Here is a 17,183-nt window from a genome sequence, read left to right as displayed (position 1 = left end):
TGAGATCTGCGTCAGCACTGAAGTCACAGACAGAGCAGTGCAAAGTCAAGTCTCCCAGTTTTTTGTCTGAGGTTCCTGACCATGGCATTACAGAATCATTCTTCTAAACACACCAGCAGCACATGAATTCCTTGTTTCAATTTTCCATTTGTATGTTAAGACTCGTCCAAATCAGGGGAGAGACAGCTTTGCACACACTCAGCTGAAGGAGGGCACTGGACACCAGTTACCAGCTGTAGGCCAAATGATCTAACCGCTAGTGATGGCAGGGAGGATAGACAACCCTACCTCCTCTGCTGGCTCCCTGCTCAGTGATGTACCCAGCATATAGGTTCTTTCCAGTTGGTGCTCTGAGATCCCTACCACCCATGTGCCATGTAGGGAAGCCAATGTGTGGCCATGGAGTCACTCTGGTGGCCCTTCGAGGTCCAGCCCTGAGCTGCTCAGGGTGCCAATTCACAGCTGTCATGAGAAGGACCACAGTGTGCCTCTTCCCTAAGGCTGCTGCCCTGTACTTAATGTGTGAAACAGCACTTTCAGACACCTCTTCCTTCTCTCCTTCCAAAGGAAATACACAGAAACAGAATTGGGCATTGTAACACCAATAGGTCTAGTTACCAGCAGGAAGAGGGTATGAAGGGAAGGATGTGGGACAATGAGCAAATCCTCCTAAGATGCCTGGCTTTGGCAGGATGTGGAGCAGCCCAGGAGGCTGGCAGGTGGGATGAGGAACGAATAAGCCCAGCTCATTCTTTCAGTCAGTGACATAATCATTAATGAAGGCTTTGCATGTGCAAGACTCCTTGCTTACTAAATAAGCATGAAGCAGCTCTTACCTCCTGGAGAGCTGCAGTAGTACGCCAACACCAACAGGATCCAGTCTCAGCAACACGTTGCAGGGTCCTCCTATGTGAACACATCTGCACAAGACAGTAAAAATAGGACAGTAGACATTTCTGGTTCCTGCACTTGCATGCAGGAAATTGTTTACACTAGTCTGCCCCAGGTCCCTCAAGCAGCTCTGTTGCCACTTGATCTAAACTCCCTGGCTGCTCCCAGCACAACACATCTGGAGCAGCCACTGCAACACAACAGCAGAAGGTGGAATCACGCTCATATGAGCTCCTGCTCCGCATTCCCAGTGGAAGGATGAGGCCCAAACGTCTCTTCTGTCCCACAAATGAGCAGAGCAAGCTGTTAAGCAGGTTGAATGACTGTAAGCAAAACAAGTACTCCCTCAACGTGTTCAGCAACTTCAGGAAGAACACATGTAGGATGCATAGGACAGCCCTAAACACCTGAAGAAAGGGCAGCGGTAAAAAGACCTCACCAGAGGAGTCTGGGAAGGATCACAAGACTATTAATATGCAACTGGCCCATCATAGTGCAGGAGGTCAGGCAGCTCACAGCACCAGTGGATGATACTCCCTTTGCAGGCAGAGAAGAGAGGTGGATACTTCACAAGCACAGCACAATTGTCTAAGCCGCAGAGCCCACCACCCACTCATGTTGAGCCTCAGGGTCTTTCCTGGGTCCTTGCCAACTTTCCCAGGCTCCTCTGCCCTCTCCTTGACTTCTCAGACCTTCAGGAAAAGACAAGACAGCGCTGAGGGCCAGGTTGTGCAAACACAATATCCCCAAAAGATGGAGATATTGCTCCCTAAAGCATGCTGCAGAGTGGTAGAAGTACCATCACCCAGAGTGCTGGAAGAGGTGTTAATCTAGCCTTGGGACACTAAAGGCCCAGTGAAGCCTGATGCAGCACTGTTCAGCAGAAAGAACAGGCCACAGGTTTATCACAGTCTCTTGTAGAGAAAAGAGCAAAAAAAAGTCTTGATTAGAGTTTATTATACAAGAAGACAACAGAGATCAGACAAAGCGGGGCAAATATAAAGATGAAGATGGGGAGGGCAAGAGCCTATATAGGGGGGTGTCTACTAAGAAATTAGCTGCTACCAGCCATCATCCAAAAAAACCCATGTACTAGACAAAGACCACAACCAAACATCTGCACTGGGGCCTGAGAAGCTGGAGAACACAACAACAGATGACTGCTGTATTTGTGGCACAACTCTATTAGCAGAAGAGTTAGAAAGACACTCAGTAATTTCTAGGTATTAACGTAAACATTTACGACTTCCAACACTGGTATTTCCATCTTCCTGGAAGAAAGCACACACAGTCCAATTTTGGAGCTCAAGACGGACAATGAATTGTTCAGCATACCTGTAGAAGGGATCAGCAAGCTTCTCCAAATGCTCAAGCAGTACTTCAGCACATCTCTGGGATGCAAAAAACCTTTGCTACATGCTCAGGATTAAACTGGTCCCACAGAAAGGCTACAAGTAGACTGTAGCAGGTCTATCAAGATTTGCTTTGTGAAGGAGGACCTCCTCTGCAGGGTTTTGGAAGTATGAGAGTGTGGAAAAATATGAGAGTGGGTCACAGGGTACGGTATGGCTCTCACTTCTCCTCAAAGTGGTGTCATGCAGTGGCATACATCACAGGGACCATGCTTGCAGAACCAGTCACCATCCCCTCCCAGCTGATGCTTACCCTCCCATGGCTTTGCTAGTCTTCATCTACTCTACATTCATCTAATTTAAAGCTTTGGTGGAAAAATTTGCTCTTATTCAGTCTCCAGTTTCTGCTTACCGTATTTGCCAAGCCAAAGGCAGAGTATGTGAGACAGGTCAGTGGTTAAGTCCAACTGCTATGTCAGGAGCAGCAATTCTGACCCAAGGGCTTGGTCTGGCAGAAGTATGACTAAAAACTTCACTTTGTGGAAGGTGAGGATAGGAGTCAGAAATCTGGGAAGTGGTAACTGCACTTTAACAGGGCTTAGGCACCTGGACAGTACAGGAAATGCGGAGATCATCAAGGATGCCTGTGCTCTTAGCACTTTAGCTGTTTAAAGAAGCAGAAGAAAACCGTTAGATATAAATACCAAAAGGCAGTGTGAACACAGAAGCTGAGATGACACAGAATAACATTTAACCACCTAAAATACAGAGCAGGCATGGAAGGGTATCAGATGACTCCCGCCCCCATCCAAAATATCTCAGAATATCAGTCTGAAGCAAGAGACTTCCCAAGTTTGACCCTGTGGGCAAAACATGCACCTACTCTCACACTGGTGCAAAGCAGCAGAGAAGGAAGGGAAGACATTGAGCGCTGGCCCTTCTTTTCTGCTCACAGAAACAAGAAAGCCAAGATCTAGCTGAAATAATGAGTGCTTCCTAGAGGCTCATGTCTCTTGATTTTAAGACACCTGGGAAAGTTGGTGGAACAAGTTCTTTGGAATAAGTGATGTCCAAATTCCGTATTTGAGATAGGAGATCAGGTTGGACGATAAAGTGCCCAACGTGGCTCCTTACAGAAGAAATGTGCATGCATATATTCATTTAAAATACAGTAAGTGTCCCCAAGCTGATGCTCTGAGACCACTTTAAAAAAAAACCTAGAAGCATAAACAAAGAACTGTCCATAAGCAAAATACCTTCAATCATTTCCTCCGCAAAACCTCAAAAATGGAAAAAGATGGGCTTTACAATGTTTGGTTAAAAAACCCACATTCTGCTGCACTTGAAGCAGTACTGTACAAAGGAATCACTTTTAACTGCTAATCGTTGCTGCTGTAATGCTTGCAAGGTGCAGATTTTGCTACTGGAAATGTATTCTCTCTCAAGGACTCTAAATTCTGGTTGTAAAGATATCTTATATACAAGGTATTGGCAATAGCATGTTTCTAGCCCATAGGCATGCACCTCTCAAGAGTAAGAGGGGTCATATTCCACATCCAAATCCTGTCTCCAGGTAACTAATGGCTGGGAAGCAAAGTCTTCTCTTGTCCTACATAGCCTCCAGTGTATTTTTCCTCTCTAACAGATTACCTTTTTAATTCATAGACAGTTTCTGCCTTATTCTCTCAACAGGCCCCACACACTTCTGTCCAAAACACACCCTGACTGCTGGCTCAGCTCTGTAACAGCAGGGTGGTTGAAGGCATTTTATGGAACAAGCAGAGAGCCATGATTATAGGTCTTTATTCTCATATTAATAAAAAGTGCAAAAGCAGATGCCAATGACCACAATCTGGCACCATGATTTCTGGAGCCTCCTGCCCATAAACATAGGAAAGGTTTCAGTTTTGACCACATGGCTCTCCCATATTCAGAGTACAAAAGGCATTGTCACCTCCAGACTAAGGGTCCCATGAATTCTACTAGCTTTACAGCTTCACAGAATCAGCACCACAGACACTACACAATCTCTGACCTGTGTACAGTACCAGGTTGCATGGTGGTGTACTCCCAGTCCCGTGTTCCCATGGCATGGATAACATGAATCCAGGTTTGAATTACATAGGAGGAAAGGGGTTAAAGTTTAAATGACTGTTTTGTATATGAATTAATGTATGTAGCTTTGAGCCAAAATATCTACTATTAATTTTTCCACCTATTTCAGGAGCAGTAAGATACACAAAGTAAAGTTTATTTTGGTACTTGGTATACTTCACTCTCATTAAAAATAAATTAATCAGCAAATTCCTACACAGCTCAGCCTTCTTTTATGTAAATACAACCCAGCTGTAATGAATTACAAGGTGTTATTATCTCACACACACTGTATAATACTTCACACATAAGAGGTTTCTCTGCTTAGCTCAGCTTTCAACAAAAGCATCTTAAATAAACTGCAAGCAAGTTGTTTGGTCTGTAATGTTTTCACAGAGAAGGGATACACCTCACACATAGAGGGTTTCTTTACATGACTCATTTTATAACAAGTTAAACTGAGGAAGTTCACCTTGGAAAAAAACCAACAAAATGCCTTTTTTATACACAGAAGGTTCCCTAAGAGAAGATTAAAAAAAAAAAATAAATAGCAAGCCAGTGTTTGGGAGCCTATATTCTGCATCCCACTGCTCTCTATACAGAGAAGGGATGTCAAATATTCCCCAAAACACACAATACAAAGAAAGCAACTTCAAAGGCAAGAATAGTCACAGCCAGGCACAGTCACACTTTCACCAGATTAAGGATTCACAATTTAAGGATTAATTTCACAAATCAAGGATTATTACCTTCAACTTTTGTTTAACAGTTTCATTAGGAGTAAGTCCTGACATTATATGGCTTATTTTTATCACAAGCATGCACGGCACAGAAAACACATACACATCAATTTTAGCCAGACTGACATTTATTATTGACTAGGATTTTAGACAGGAGAGAAATGAAAACTACTCTTGTCACTGACCTGGAAATAGCCTGGTGAACCATCCACCTACACAGTACACCTCAGCTGATTTAATCAGTGGAGCTCTTGCTCCCATAATTACTATGTTAGCATATGTGTTTGCCTGCACAGCCACATAAAGTTTTCACTGGGGTTGACAGGTCTTGTTAAAAAGCCCTGGACCACTGCTTTGGGGGATGGAGGATAGCGTAGTCCTGTCCCATTAAGAGCCATGGACAGAAAGAGGGATGTTCTTTTCATAGAGAAATTCTTAGATCACAACTCTAAAAAGAGTATGAAATATCAGCAAGGCAGACCTAAAGACCAAATACTCTGAGGCAGCTTTTAGTGACAGCCTAGCAAAGTTTTGGACTTTATTCTCATTAAGATGGATAGAATCATAGAGGATTACTGGGGACCGTGCATTATTCTTTGCATCATCCCATCCTTGTGCAACAGAGCAGAGTTCCTAAGAAGGATTTTCACAGAAAACCCTTCAAAATCTGTTAAAGCAATTCTTAACTCCACTAAAGCTAAAATGGACCATTCCATCTTGATATCAGGCTTTTAAAATACATTAACATCTAATATGCAAAGCTCAGATTTGCATTCACAACCAGTCAGTGAGCAGAGAAACACCACTGTGTCTCCACGTAGCAGCTCTCCAAATGAGGCAAAGGACAGAAATGTCTTCTTGAGATAACTCTAAGTCATAGTAAAATATCTGGTTTCCTAAAGACAGAAGGCAGGTCTTTCAATTTGTCAGCAAGGATCACTCAGTGCCATAAAAAGGCCAGAGGTTCTCAAACCAACTAGCATTTATTTGCGGGTGAATATTCAGAAGAGTATGGCTGTCCAGTTTGCTACTGAGGCACCACAGACAGTGTGTCTAATTAAATATTTTCTTTTCAACAGCAGATTTTCCTTCCTGACCCCACAGCCTCAGCTCAGTTCAATTTCAGGCATGCTTCCCAAGCTGATCTGACAAATTGATAGAAATGTCAGGCGTTGGCATTCTCAGAGTCCTTCATCATTGTAAACAGGGGAAAGGGGCTTGAGGATGCTGCGGGCATTGCTCTCCACAAGCGGCCGCCAGCTCACCTCGCCCGTCAGCAGCAGGTCCTCCCCGCTCAGCGCGTCCAGGTGCTGCACCTGCAAGGACAGGATGTTAGTGCAAGGTGTCCCATCACCCATCCAAGTTCCTCAAGAGCTATGTTGCTTTCCAGAAAGAAAGCAGAATAGGGAGATTTTAGCATACTTTGCCATTTGTGTGAGGTAGACCTAAAAAGATAATTTACAACTGCTTAAGCTTCATGGAAAGGCTAGGAGGTAAGTATCTGCAGATCCACTGGAGTTAACTGCTTAAGGTTTTCTACTAACACCTTAGCTAACGCTTCTTCTGAAAGTTTGGCAACAGGACAAAAAAGAGCCATGCAAAGCTAACATGAGTCATTTTATCTTCCCGGCAGTTAATTCAGGTGACATACTGTTAGTACCAAAGCTAACATGAGTCATTTTATCTTCCTGGCAGTTAATTCAGGTGACACACTCTTAGTACCATCATCTCCATGGAGTGCTCTCATAAAAGTGGTTTTGCACAGACCAAGGCTTTTCGCTATAGAAAAAAAGCCTGACCAGCAGGGAACACCTGAGTTTTATAATATAAAAGCACATGAGCTGGAGCAGATGAACACTGAATGAACACTCATTCTCACAATACAAGTAATATTTGGGATCAAATGAAATTTTAAGGTGCAACATAAGCAAAATAAAAAAAACCAACCTCGTCACACAACTTAGGGTTAAAAAAAAAGTCCATCAAGGGTCAGTAAAAGACAAAAACACCACCTCTGGCTCAGGAAGTCTGTGAACAGATTGCTAGGGGAGTTGACCAGGGAAATAGTACACATGCTTGCCCCGTTACTATATTCTTCTCTGGTATCCACTAATAGCCACTGTTAAAGACAGGATCAGCAAGAAATTGTGGGAAAGACCTTGTACACAATGCTTACTGGAAACAAAAGATAATTTCACAAGGAGTTTCTCAACAGAGTAAGGAATACACCAATGGCCACAGAGGGTCAGACCAAAGAGCCACCTAAGCACAATAACCTGTTTCTGACAACCATCAGCAGCAGATTCCCCAGGAGGATTTAAGTACAATGCATGCATACAATGTTATTGTCCCTGTTTATTTTCCCTCCCTCTCAAAATTTGTTAGTTTGGGAATTTTGAGCCTGAAGTGGTTGTTGTGGATTTAATAGCCCTGGACAGATTTCTCTTCCATAATCCTTGCCAGTGGCTTTGGAACTCACGTGCAATTGCAGCATCCCAAACAACCTGTGGCAACATTATGTCCCCACGCTCTTTTATCAATGAGCAGTCTTTCCTTGCTCGCCTTTCATATGCCTTCAAGATTTCTCAGAGCTGTCTCATAATCTTTTCTCAGCTGTTTTTCAGGCAGGGGATCCCACTCATTGCTATTAAAGGAGTTGTTTCATGTCATCCTTACCGCTCTTCTCTGAGCCTTCTTCAGTTTGGTTTTTATCTTTCTTGATGGTTGGAACCCAAACCATACACATTTTTCAAGATCACAAGGGTACCATGGATTTAAAAAGTGGCATGACAACACTATTTTATTCTCTATTCCTTCCCTGGTAGTTCTGAGCATTTGTGTTTCTTTTTTTTTTTAAACACTAGAGTGCTGAGCTGACATTTCGATAATACAATTATAATCTCAAGGACTCATTCCTGTGTGGTAACAGACACTTTAGAGCTCATCAATATACATGTAAAGCTGGGACCGTTTTTCTGAAGTGCACCACTTCAGAGTTGTCTGCAGGAATGACCTGTCTTCACAGAAGCTGTGCTGATTCTTCCCCTATGTGCCCCATTTATCTGTGTGATCACTGTTTCCCTATTCAACTGCTGATAGCTTCTGTCCTATCCTTTGCTTGAATATATAGAAGTGCAACAAATTCCCCACTTGGCAGCAAATTGTCCCAAATAACGTATTTTTTGTATGTGTTTGCTCCCTGCCAATCTTCTGTTTTAAACTTTCCTACAACCTCACTGATGTTAAGCATCAGCAACCTTAAGCATTAAATTGTCTGACCCCCCTGAGAAGCCTTCTAGCATTCCAAAAGCGTCCTCAGTCCCTTACAAAGTTCAGCCCTTTACTTGCCATACCATTTTCTCAGACACACACTGAAATACTGTCTCTCCAAATCTCTATCTGGTCTTGAATATAGCATTGGAAACATTACAGAGAATGCTGTTGTGGAGGTTCTGGTCTTCAGTTCCTTGTCCAACAGCCTACACTCTTCCTCCAGAACCTCTCTAATCCCTTTTCTGCCTTTGGTACCCACCTGGACTATATCCTACCAAGATTTCCTAGAAAACTGGTTCACAAACCTCCTAAGGGTTGAGGGGACAAACACTACTTGGCATTGTTTCCTCCAGGTAATAACTGAAACAGAAATAATTCTGGAAAACAAAACCTTTTACTTCTTTCCCACAAAGATCATCAGAGGACTTTCAAGCTCTGCATGCTGTTTCATTATGAAGACGATCCCAACTCCGCAACATCAATTATAATTCTACAACAAGTTGCAGCCCATTTCTGACACATTTTGTCAAGCCCCTCCATAGCATAGGTCCAGAAGAAGATGAGCAGGATTGCGTTCAATGTTCCGTGAATTTCTCTGCAGCCATTTTTCACCAAACTACAATAAATATCAGCCAGTTTTTATATTTTTACCTTTTTCTCCTTAGAAATAATCACTGAATATAAAAATCAGTTATATTTATGAGAACTGAGCTACATAGTATGCAAGCAATAAAAATAAATATTTAATATTCTAAACAAGAGAATGAAGAGAAGTCACACTATGAGCTGTAACATACCTGTTTACGCACATATTCTACGAGTAACTCCAGATGCCGAGGGTCCTCACAGTTCCTGTTAAAAAGGTTTCTCCAAAGAGCTGCTGCCAGGACATGATCATCAGACAAAATTCCCTAAAGGAAGTATAAAGGGAGATTAAAAATTGCATGTGAAGAGGGCCTGAACGCAAGACAACCACATTACTCTACTTGGCAACTGACAATATTAGCTGTCTCAAAGTCCACAGCTGCTATGGACTGTACGTATGAAAAGGCATCACTCTTTCCCAGAACAGAAAAACAAATCTGGTCTTAAATTAATTTACAGAACAGCTTGTAACAAATATTCTAGCAAGTTAATTTTGAAAAAAAAAATGGGCCAGGGTATTCCTAATGTAGGAGCCAATAATTGCATTTCTATGTCACGAAATCTTTATCATAAAAATTTTGGCCTTACAGAGAAGACAGCACCACCTCACAGAATTGTGGGAAGCCCATGACACTTGGAAAAGAAAAATTAAAGTATATTTAATACAATGTTGCAGAAATGTAGTCAGAACTTTGCTATTTTGCTTTGCTTTTTCTATTTTTCATTCTAAATGAAAAAGAGAGAACTCATCATCAAGAACTATCTAGATTTTTCCAGTTAAATCTAATACTAAATTTGGCTTATATAAGAATCACATCCATGAGTGCTTTTCATCTAAATTCTCTCCCACTTTTATTGTCTTTTTAGATTATGTGGTGTTATCACCATAGTCTCCTAACTCCTGCCTTCTGTTGACACATTTGCCAAAGGCAAGAGAGGACTTCAAAATATTCAGTTACAAATAAAAAAGGTCCACATTTGTTTTTAATTTAACTAGACATATTGTCTCTAAAAAGAGTGTCAACAGAAAGAGAAAAGAAAAAAAAAAGAAACACGCAGACACATCCTGGCTATACTTAAAACTAGACTAAAGACTTGCATGCATAACACTGTTCACAAGTCTATGAAGTTTACATTTACAAGATAGTAATAATGCAAATCACCGTGAAAAAAAATAGTATCACCATGTGAATAAGAAGAGCATCTGAAGAGGAACACCCACTGGAGAAAAAAAACAACTGCTAAAAGAGATGATATAGTTGTATTTTCTTCTTGAAAGTCCTGCAGACACTTGTGCACCATGGTGCTTTTGCATCCCCATATTATTAAATACTTGCTATAAATAGCCTTTCACATAGACTCCCTATAAATACTCTTTGCTTTCAAAGTATAGAGGAGTACAATGGGATTCAGAGGGAGGATTTACTGATAGTCAAGTGGTGACAGTGAAGCAGTACAAAGAACATCCCTCCTTCCATGTCCCATGCTTTAAATCAATATGCTGTGTGCTTTCTTTTTTCTTAAAAGCACTTTAATTCAAGGCATAAGATGATTGCAATAACTAAGAAGCCTGCTTCCATAATGTAACATTTCTCCAAAGATATGTAGAGCAAATGTTTTACCCATCTGGAGTACTCTGTGTTCATGAATTAGATGGTCTATTTGTTCTTGCACATTCCCTGAAAAAATCCATCTTACCTCATCGTATCCAAATAGAGCTGCATAGAAATTTTCCACCATACTTCTCAGATCTTCCTTTAGAACAACAGAATTAATCTGAAAAATAAACCAGAAAACCATCTGTATAGGCTCTAAAGAGGAGGTGATGAGAAAATATTATCAGTTTCACTCAGAGTAGGCAAAGAAACAGTGCCTTGACCCACATAGGTTAGGACTTGGCTCTAAGTAACCATGTCAGTGCAGTCAAACATTTTAAAACAACATGCAATACAGTTCCATTCATTCTGTACACAAATGAAGGTCACTGTTACTCAGAACATATGAATGGCAGAAAAATCCACCCAACAGTGCTGACATATAGCTATAAGAGTGGAGAAAAAATGCAGCTGGGGAAAGAGTGCAGGCCAGGCTGTCCTTTCAGTGGCAGCATAGGCTAAGATAATGAAGACTCCTCTGTATTTTAATTATTAAGCAGGTTTTCCAGACCTTGATTCATTCACTCAGGTCTTTCAGAAACTCAGAGGTTTTTCAACTTTTTTTCTAAAGTGTGGACTCCAGAGCTGGACTTGCTATTACAGTAAAAGTAATGTAACGCTAAAGACACAGGCACCATCCTTACCACTACTCCTTAATTACTTGTCAATATTGACTTTCTCATTCAGGAATCACATGAATTCTGTTTCTACAGCATTGCACTAGAAGCTCAGACTTACTAGTTTTTGACTATGACTACATTTCTTTCAGAGTTTGTGATGATCCAGCTACTTCCCCCTATGCTGTAAGAGTGACTCAGTCCAAGTTCCACACCAACTTTTAACTAAATTTAACAGTTGCTTAAATATTTGCTGGTTTGGCCTAAGCCACTCATTGGCTTGCAGAACTGACCCCATATGAGCTTAAGACAGAACCAAAAGACATCAACTGCTAGGTCCAGAGTAATGGCTGAAATACCTTGTGTGCATCTCCCTCATATAAACTGTCTATTCCTTTTGCCTGTACTTTTTACTTCTATCAACAAAATTATTTAATGAACAGTTCCTCTCCTGAGGGCTAAGCTACACTTCAATTAGTAAAGCTTCTTCTTTGTATTGACTCTCATGATAGATCTAAGAGATACTAAGCATTTCTTTTCTACAGATCTTGCATACAACATAAGTATAAATGACAAGAATAATTATCTTCATACCTGCATACTAGCAGAACACTTATGTATGAGACTGCAACTTGGAGACGGGTTTTACAAAAAAGAAACTGCAAACAGGAATATAGGGTAGGACATCAGTTCTGCTACAGAATAAGCACTGCTGTCTTTGATGTACAGCTTATCACACTTACGACTGTGTGAACCACATGTCCTAAATACTGTCTTAGTATCCTTAAGAGTACTCACCTTGGTAATTATGCAACATCTTTTCTATCCAAATATGAATTAATTTTTGCCACACTAGCAAATCTCCAGTTCAAATAGTCTTCCATTAAACCACTGTCTTTTTTCATCTGTTGATTTTTATAGAAATGCATATAGTGCAAACACAAGGAAAATTCCTTTTATGTCAGTTACTCATATTTTTCCATTAATATAAACTATTAAATTTCATGCAGATATTTTATAGGCTATCAAGATTTGGAGACTGGTTATTACTGAATGTTTAAAAAAAGAACTAAACATAAGAAATCAGAGGGTTAAATGATGACTGCAACTTCTGTAATGACTTAATTAAATTTTTATTGAGTACATAAACTATGATGTCATTTCTACCCAACCACGCTCAAACTTTCTATGCATGTCAGAGATCGTGGTTTTTCTCAATAGAACATACTTCTAAATAAGCTGCACTTCTACAGCTCTAATAAGGGGGAGCAGGTCTCATGTAACACACTCAATAAATTATCCTTCCATTTTAAACAAACAAATTCCATGAGTTATTATATATTTGCCACGCACTTTTTATGACATAATAAAAATGTTACCTCAAGGATTACTTAACACATACTACAAATGTTACAGCAGGCAACTGCAAGGGGCAAAGAAAACAAATAGTCCCATTACAGAGACAAGTCCTGGGCTATACATCCCTAGGGAAGCAGCTTTCTATACTAAAAACAAAGAGCAGCAGCTTTAAGTTAGCAAGAAATAGATTGATGAAGGAGATAACCAAGTTAAACAAACATGGCAATAAATACATCTTAAAAGACAAACAGTTTAAAATATAAAATATGACATTGGGGATGGAGCAGTATCTTAGGTGATAAAATTACATTTAAAGGAATATTGCAGTTTCTGAAGAATACAACCAGCACTGGTTAAGTATAAACATTGTAGAAAAAAATCCTTCTTTATAAAACAGGAAAAATGAGTAAATCGAAATCAGCATTTGTTGGAAACTCTTCCTCTTTTTAAGCTTGTACATGTTCTTACCACTGGCAAGTTTCATGATCTGGTTGGTCATGATTCTGCTGACTCTTCCACAGTTTGTTATTAAGAAGAAAAACTGCTAGACAATTCCAAGTGAGTAATTGCTAATAACAGGAAAAAAATTAGTAACATCTGGAGCTCTTCTAGGGACTTAGCTCCTTTGCCTTCTTTGGAACAACCCATTGCAGAGCTGTCACCAGAATAAATGTAGATACTATCACCTAAGTTGACACACAGAACTATCTTAGTTCAAGACAAGGAATGCATTTTTGGTACATCTCTCACATTTAAAAGACCCTTAAAAAAAGGAAATGTACAGCTAACCCATCTTCCTACTACATGTCACAACTTTTCATTGAAAGACTCCACGATCCCACATTCTGCCTGCAAGATAACTACAGCATACGACTACTGCATTTTCATTATTATATTGCAGTAAGAAACCTTATCTTCAGCTTCAGTGAGTTCAATATGCATCATTCAACAGCCAACTGGTGAGGCTTACTGCTGTATCAGCCAATTTACAATATCAAGTCTCAGTTAAGGTTTTGTATTCTAACAAATTTTCTAGGAAAGTAAGAGCACACTGCTTTATTGTATATGCTGGACATGTATAAAAATATCTCATGTATGGGCACAGTTTTTAAAGTGAAAGCTGCTATAGGATTAGTTGATATTAATGCCTTTTGTTGGATCAAGAGCATTCTTTTGTAATGAATCTCCACCTCATCCCCACTTACCATGCTTTGCTTTACACTGCAGAGAAGTCTCAGCATGCACAAACTGGAAAATGTGCTCTAATGCACTCTACCTGCTAAGAGGCACTCAGCCCATGGGATCAGCTGAGAACCAGTGCAAGGTAAAGATCATCCCCATGGAGCAGGGATGCTGGATCGTCAACTGTTTCACTCAACAAATGTGTTCCTGTCAGACCACACTAAATGTTAGCAAAGACATAACTGTGATGTCCACGGGCTACACTATTTGAAAGCACTTTAACACGAGTTCCTTTCTGTTACGGCTTTTGCCAGCATGTGTTGCACCCTTAAGCTACCTTAACACATTAATCCATCCATAGACTATAAAGCCAGAAGGGACACTTCTAACTGCACCTTGTACAAGCGCTAGTCATTGAATTTCATGCAGCAATTCCTCTCTTTAGACCATAAGTTATGGTTGAACTAGATTTTTTTATGAAGAGATTTCAGCCAGAAGAAATCATTAGATCATAGAACCTGACCCTCTGCATATCACAGACCATTACATTTCACTGAGTTCCCTCTGTACTAAGCTCAGTAAGTTGTGTTTGGCTAAAGCATATCACCCTCACAGTTGAACATGTGTATCTCATTTCATATTTGAATTTTCTGGCTTGAGTTTCCACCCCCTCATTCTCATTATACCATTCCTGGTAGAATAAAAAGGCTCTTCTGTACAATGTATTTGCTCCTCTACCTGTACATAGTAGATGTGTCAGCATAGTCATCTTTTCAAACTAAGATTAGGCTCTTCAAGGTAATGTTTACACTAGGTGCACTGACATACTACATAATAAGCGCACTCCTGAAGTGGTCAAAGTTGTAATAGCAAAGTAGTGTTTTATGCTGATACAGGAAAAAATTAATCTATCTCTTACACAGGTATGAGTACACTTCTGTTATGACTGAGTCTACTCTGGGGACTTCTGTTAGCCACACTGCCATAAACATCAGTTGACTCCTATTGCCACTTTTGATTACTGGAGCATTCGATATCAGCAGAAGTTCCTGAAGGAGATACAGGACAAATCTTTCATGATAAAAAAGGTCACTCCTCAAATATTTAGGCTTTTTTATGCACCTTCTTTCAAGTTGCATTTGGAAAGAATGACTTATAATACATAGTTTACCTTAGTTATAAATAATATATAACCACATATAGTTATATATGGGCTTTTAAAGTGTTTGCTGCCCTTTTAATAAATGCATATGACATTAAATGGGAAAACCTGCATACAGCCCTTTTATTTCCTCCAATAACATAACTATTACTTGTAGGACAGTAATTTTGAAAATGACTGAGATTGTCGTTAGGATCAAAAATAAAACAGATTAAAAATATCTCTATAGCAAGGGGCCAAAATAGGCAATGTCACATAGTTACGAAATGACAAAGATATTGCACAAAATTATTTTTCCAATCTTCATTTTCTGAGCCTTTTATTAATAACTCTGTTACTTTGTCTGCAAACAAGCCTATTGGCTTGTAATTACCTACAGCTGTGAGTCCCCATATACTTTAAAATGTTAACTTTTCTGACAAATTCTCTAATTTTCTAATTAAAAGTAATTAATTTTGTAATGCACCTCAGTAGATAATTAACTTCAGAGAATAGTCTTTAAAGCCCTCTTCAATGTTCAGTGGCAACCTACTTCAATATTGTATTAACCTAGACAAAAGCTACATGTTGATTGTATCAGGACCAGTTCCTGCCAAAATCTTCTAATCCATAGAAACAACATATTAATGGAAAAAGACTTTTGCATGCTGTACTACCTTCATAACAATTGCATAATCATCAGTAACACTCCTTAGAGCATGTTTATTTCAAGCAGATATAGAAAAGCAAGTTATACAACATTATCTACATATTTCAGCAAAAACAGCTGGCCACCCCTAGCTGTCTAGTATCAAGAAAATTAGGTATGTTTCTATCTCACAGTCTATTAATTTGGAAACTCTACCATAGTAACAGTTAAAGATGCATAGTAGATCACAGTACAATCCTAACTGTATTAAATATATGGGGGCTTATTCCGAATCCCTTTTTCTCTGTATTACATGGCTGGCAGAGCTCATTGACAACCTCTCAAGAAGAAGATCACAGAAAAGAGGTCAAATTGCTGTGCTCTGTGTCTAGTTGTGCTAATTCTCTTTAAGGGCGAGCAGTTTTACAGGGTTTTTCCTGTAATCCCTCTTTAAAAACCTACTTGCTAAAACCCTTAAAACTCATCATGAACATATTTCTGAACACACCAGAATCAAGAATTCAGTCTAATAAACTGAAAGGAAGTTACATAACCAAGTCTAAGAGAGGCACCTGGAGAAGACAGTAGTAAGGGTAAATGAATTAAGGTAGATACTTAACCACGAGCACTTAACATAGATCCTGTAAAACTCAATTTCTTTACTGAGACAAACCTCAGTAACTGTCAGAAAGAGTCACACATGAGAAACACTGTACTGGATCAGACCAAGGGTCCACCTAACATGGTATCTTGCCTTCAACAGTAGCCAGATACACTGAGAAAAGTAAAAAGACTACAAGCTAATATATGCTTCCTCCAAGTATTCTCCTAGCCAATTTCTGCTCAGGACAATTCTCAACCCTTGATATTTGTTTATATAGCAACCTTCAAAAGGTCTCTATGTCAAACAACTTGTCCAGTAAACTTTCTGCATCCACAACATGCCTCAGCAATGAGTACCTTGGTGCACCACCCATGATGAGAACCACCACCTCCTATTTGTTTCTTCTGAAACTGGCTCCTGCTAGTTTCATCTGGTGGCCCATTTTTTTCACTGGATGAGAAAGTGAATAGGCATTGCTCCCTCCCTCACCTTCTCATGGCACTCAGGATTCTGAGAACCCATCATATTCCATGTGATATGATCTGCCCATAGAAAAGACTTAAGATAACTTAATAAAAGTCATGAGCAACAAAATCCCTGGGATCATAAAGTACTAAACTAAATGAAATGTATTAGATAGCATTTAATAGGGCTGCAGAACTGTGAAAGGTGGCATCTATTTTGAAAAGTATTTCAGCAGAAACAGTTAAGTCTAAATTAGTAGAAAACACAATAATAAATGAAAAAAACAATCACAGATAATTGTGACCAGTAATATTCAGTGGTGATAAAGGTACTAGCAGTAGGTGTTTAAAAAAACTATCAAAAAGCTTATGTAACAATATGCAAACATTTAGCAGCTACAATTCCAGAAATGGATCTTAAAGAGATTTTGTGGAGAAATCTCAAAAAAATTCAGTTTGACAATTCAGTAGTGAAAAAAAAGACAAATAAGTTTTAGGAATTATTATGAAAGGAATA

General features: G+C 39.6%; 1 protein-coding gene across 2 annotated transcripts in view; it reads right to left on the bottom strand.

Annotated features, from left to right (window-relative positions):
* Positions 1–2,880: 2,880 nt before the first annotated feature.
* Positions 2,881–17,183, bottom strand: part of UQCC1 (ubiquinol-cytochrome c reductase complex assembly factor 1) — a 52,559-nt gene continuing 38,256 nt past the window's right edge. Inside the window, exons 8-11 of one of the 2 annotated variants that reach the window (XM_075058599.1) lie at positions 10,694–10,771; positions 9,148–9,261; positions 6,343–6,393; positions 2,881–2,907 (exon numbers count right to left, since the gene is read on the bottom strand). In XM_075058599.1, the coding sequence (XP_074914700.1) occupies positions 2,896–2,907; positions 6,343–6,393; positions 9,148–9,261; positions 10,694–10,771 (255 nt within the window). In that variant the 3' untranslated portion in view covers positions 2,881–2,895. Of the gene's footprint in view, positions 2,908–4,461; positions 6,394–9,147; positions 9,262–10,693; positions 10,772–17,183 lie in introns of those variants that run through there. The other variant, XM_075058591.1, reaches the window with a different exon arrangement.

The sequence above is a fragment of the Buteo buteo genome, chromosome 2, assembly GCF_964188355.1.
Source record: "Buteo buteo chromosome 2, bButBut1.hap1.1, whole genome shotgun sequence".
Lineage (NCBI taxonomy): Eukaryota > Metazoa > Chordata > Aves > Accipitriformes > Accipitridae > Buteo > Buteo buteo.
This window is presented reverse-complemented; position numbering and strand designations above follow the sequence as displayed.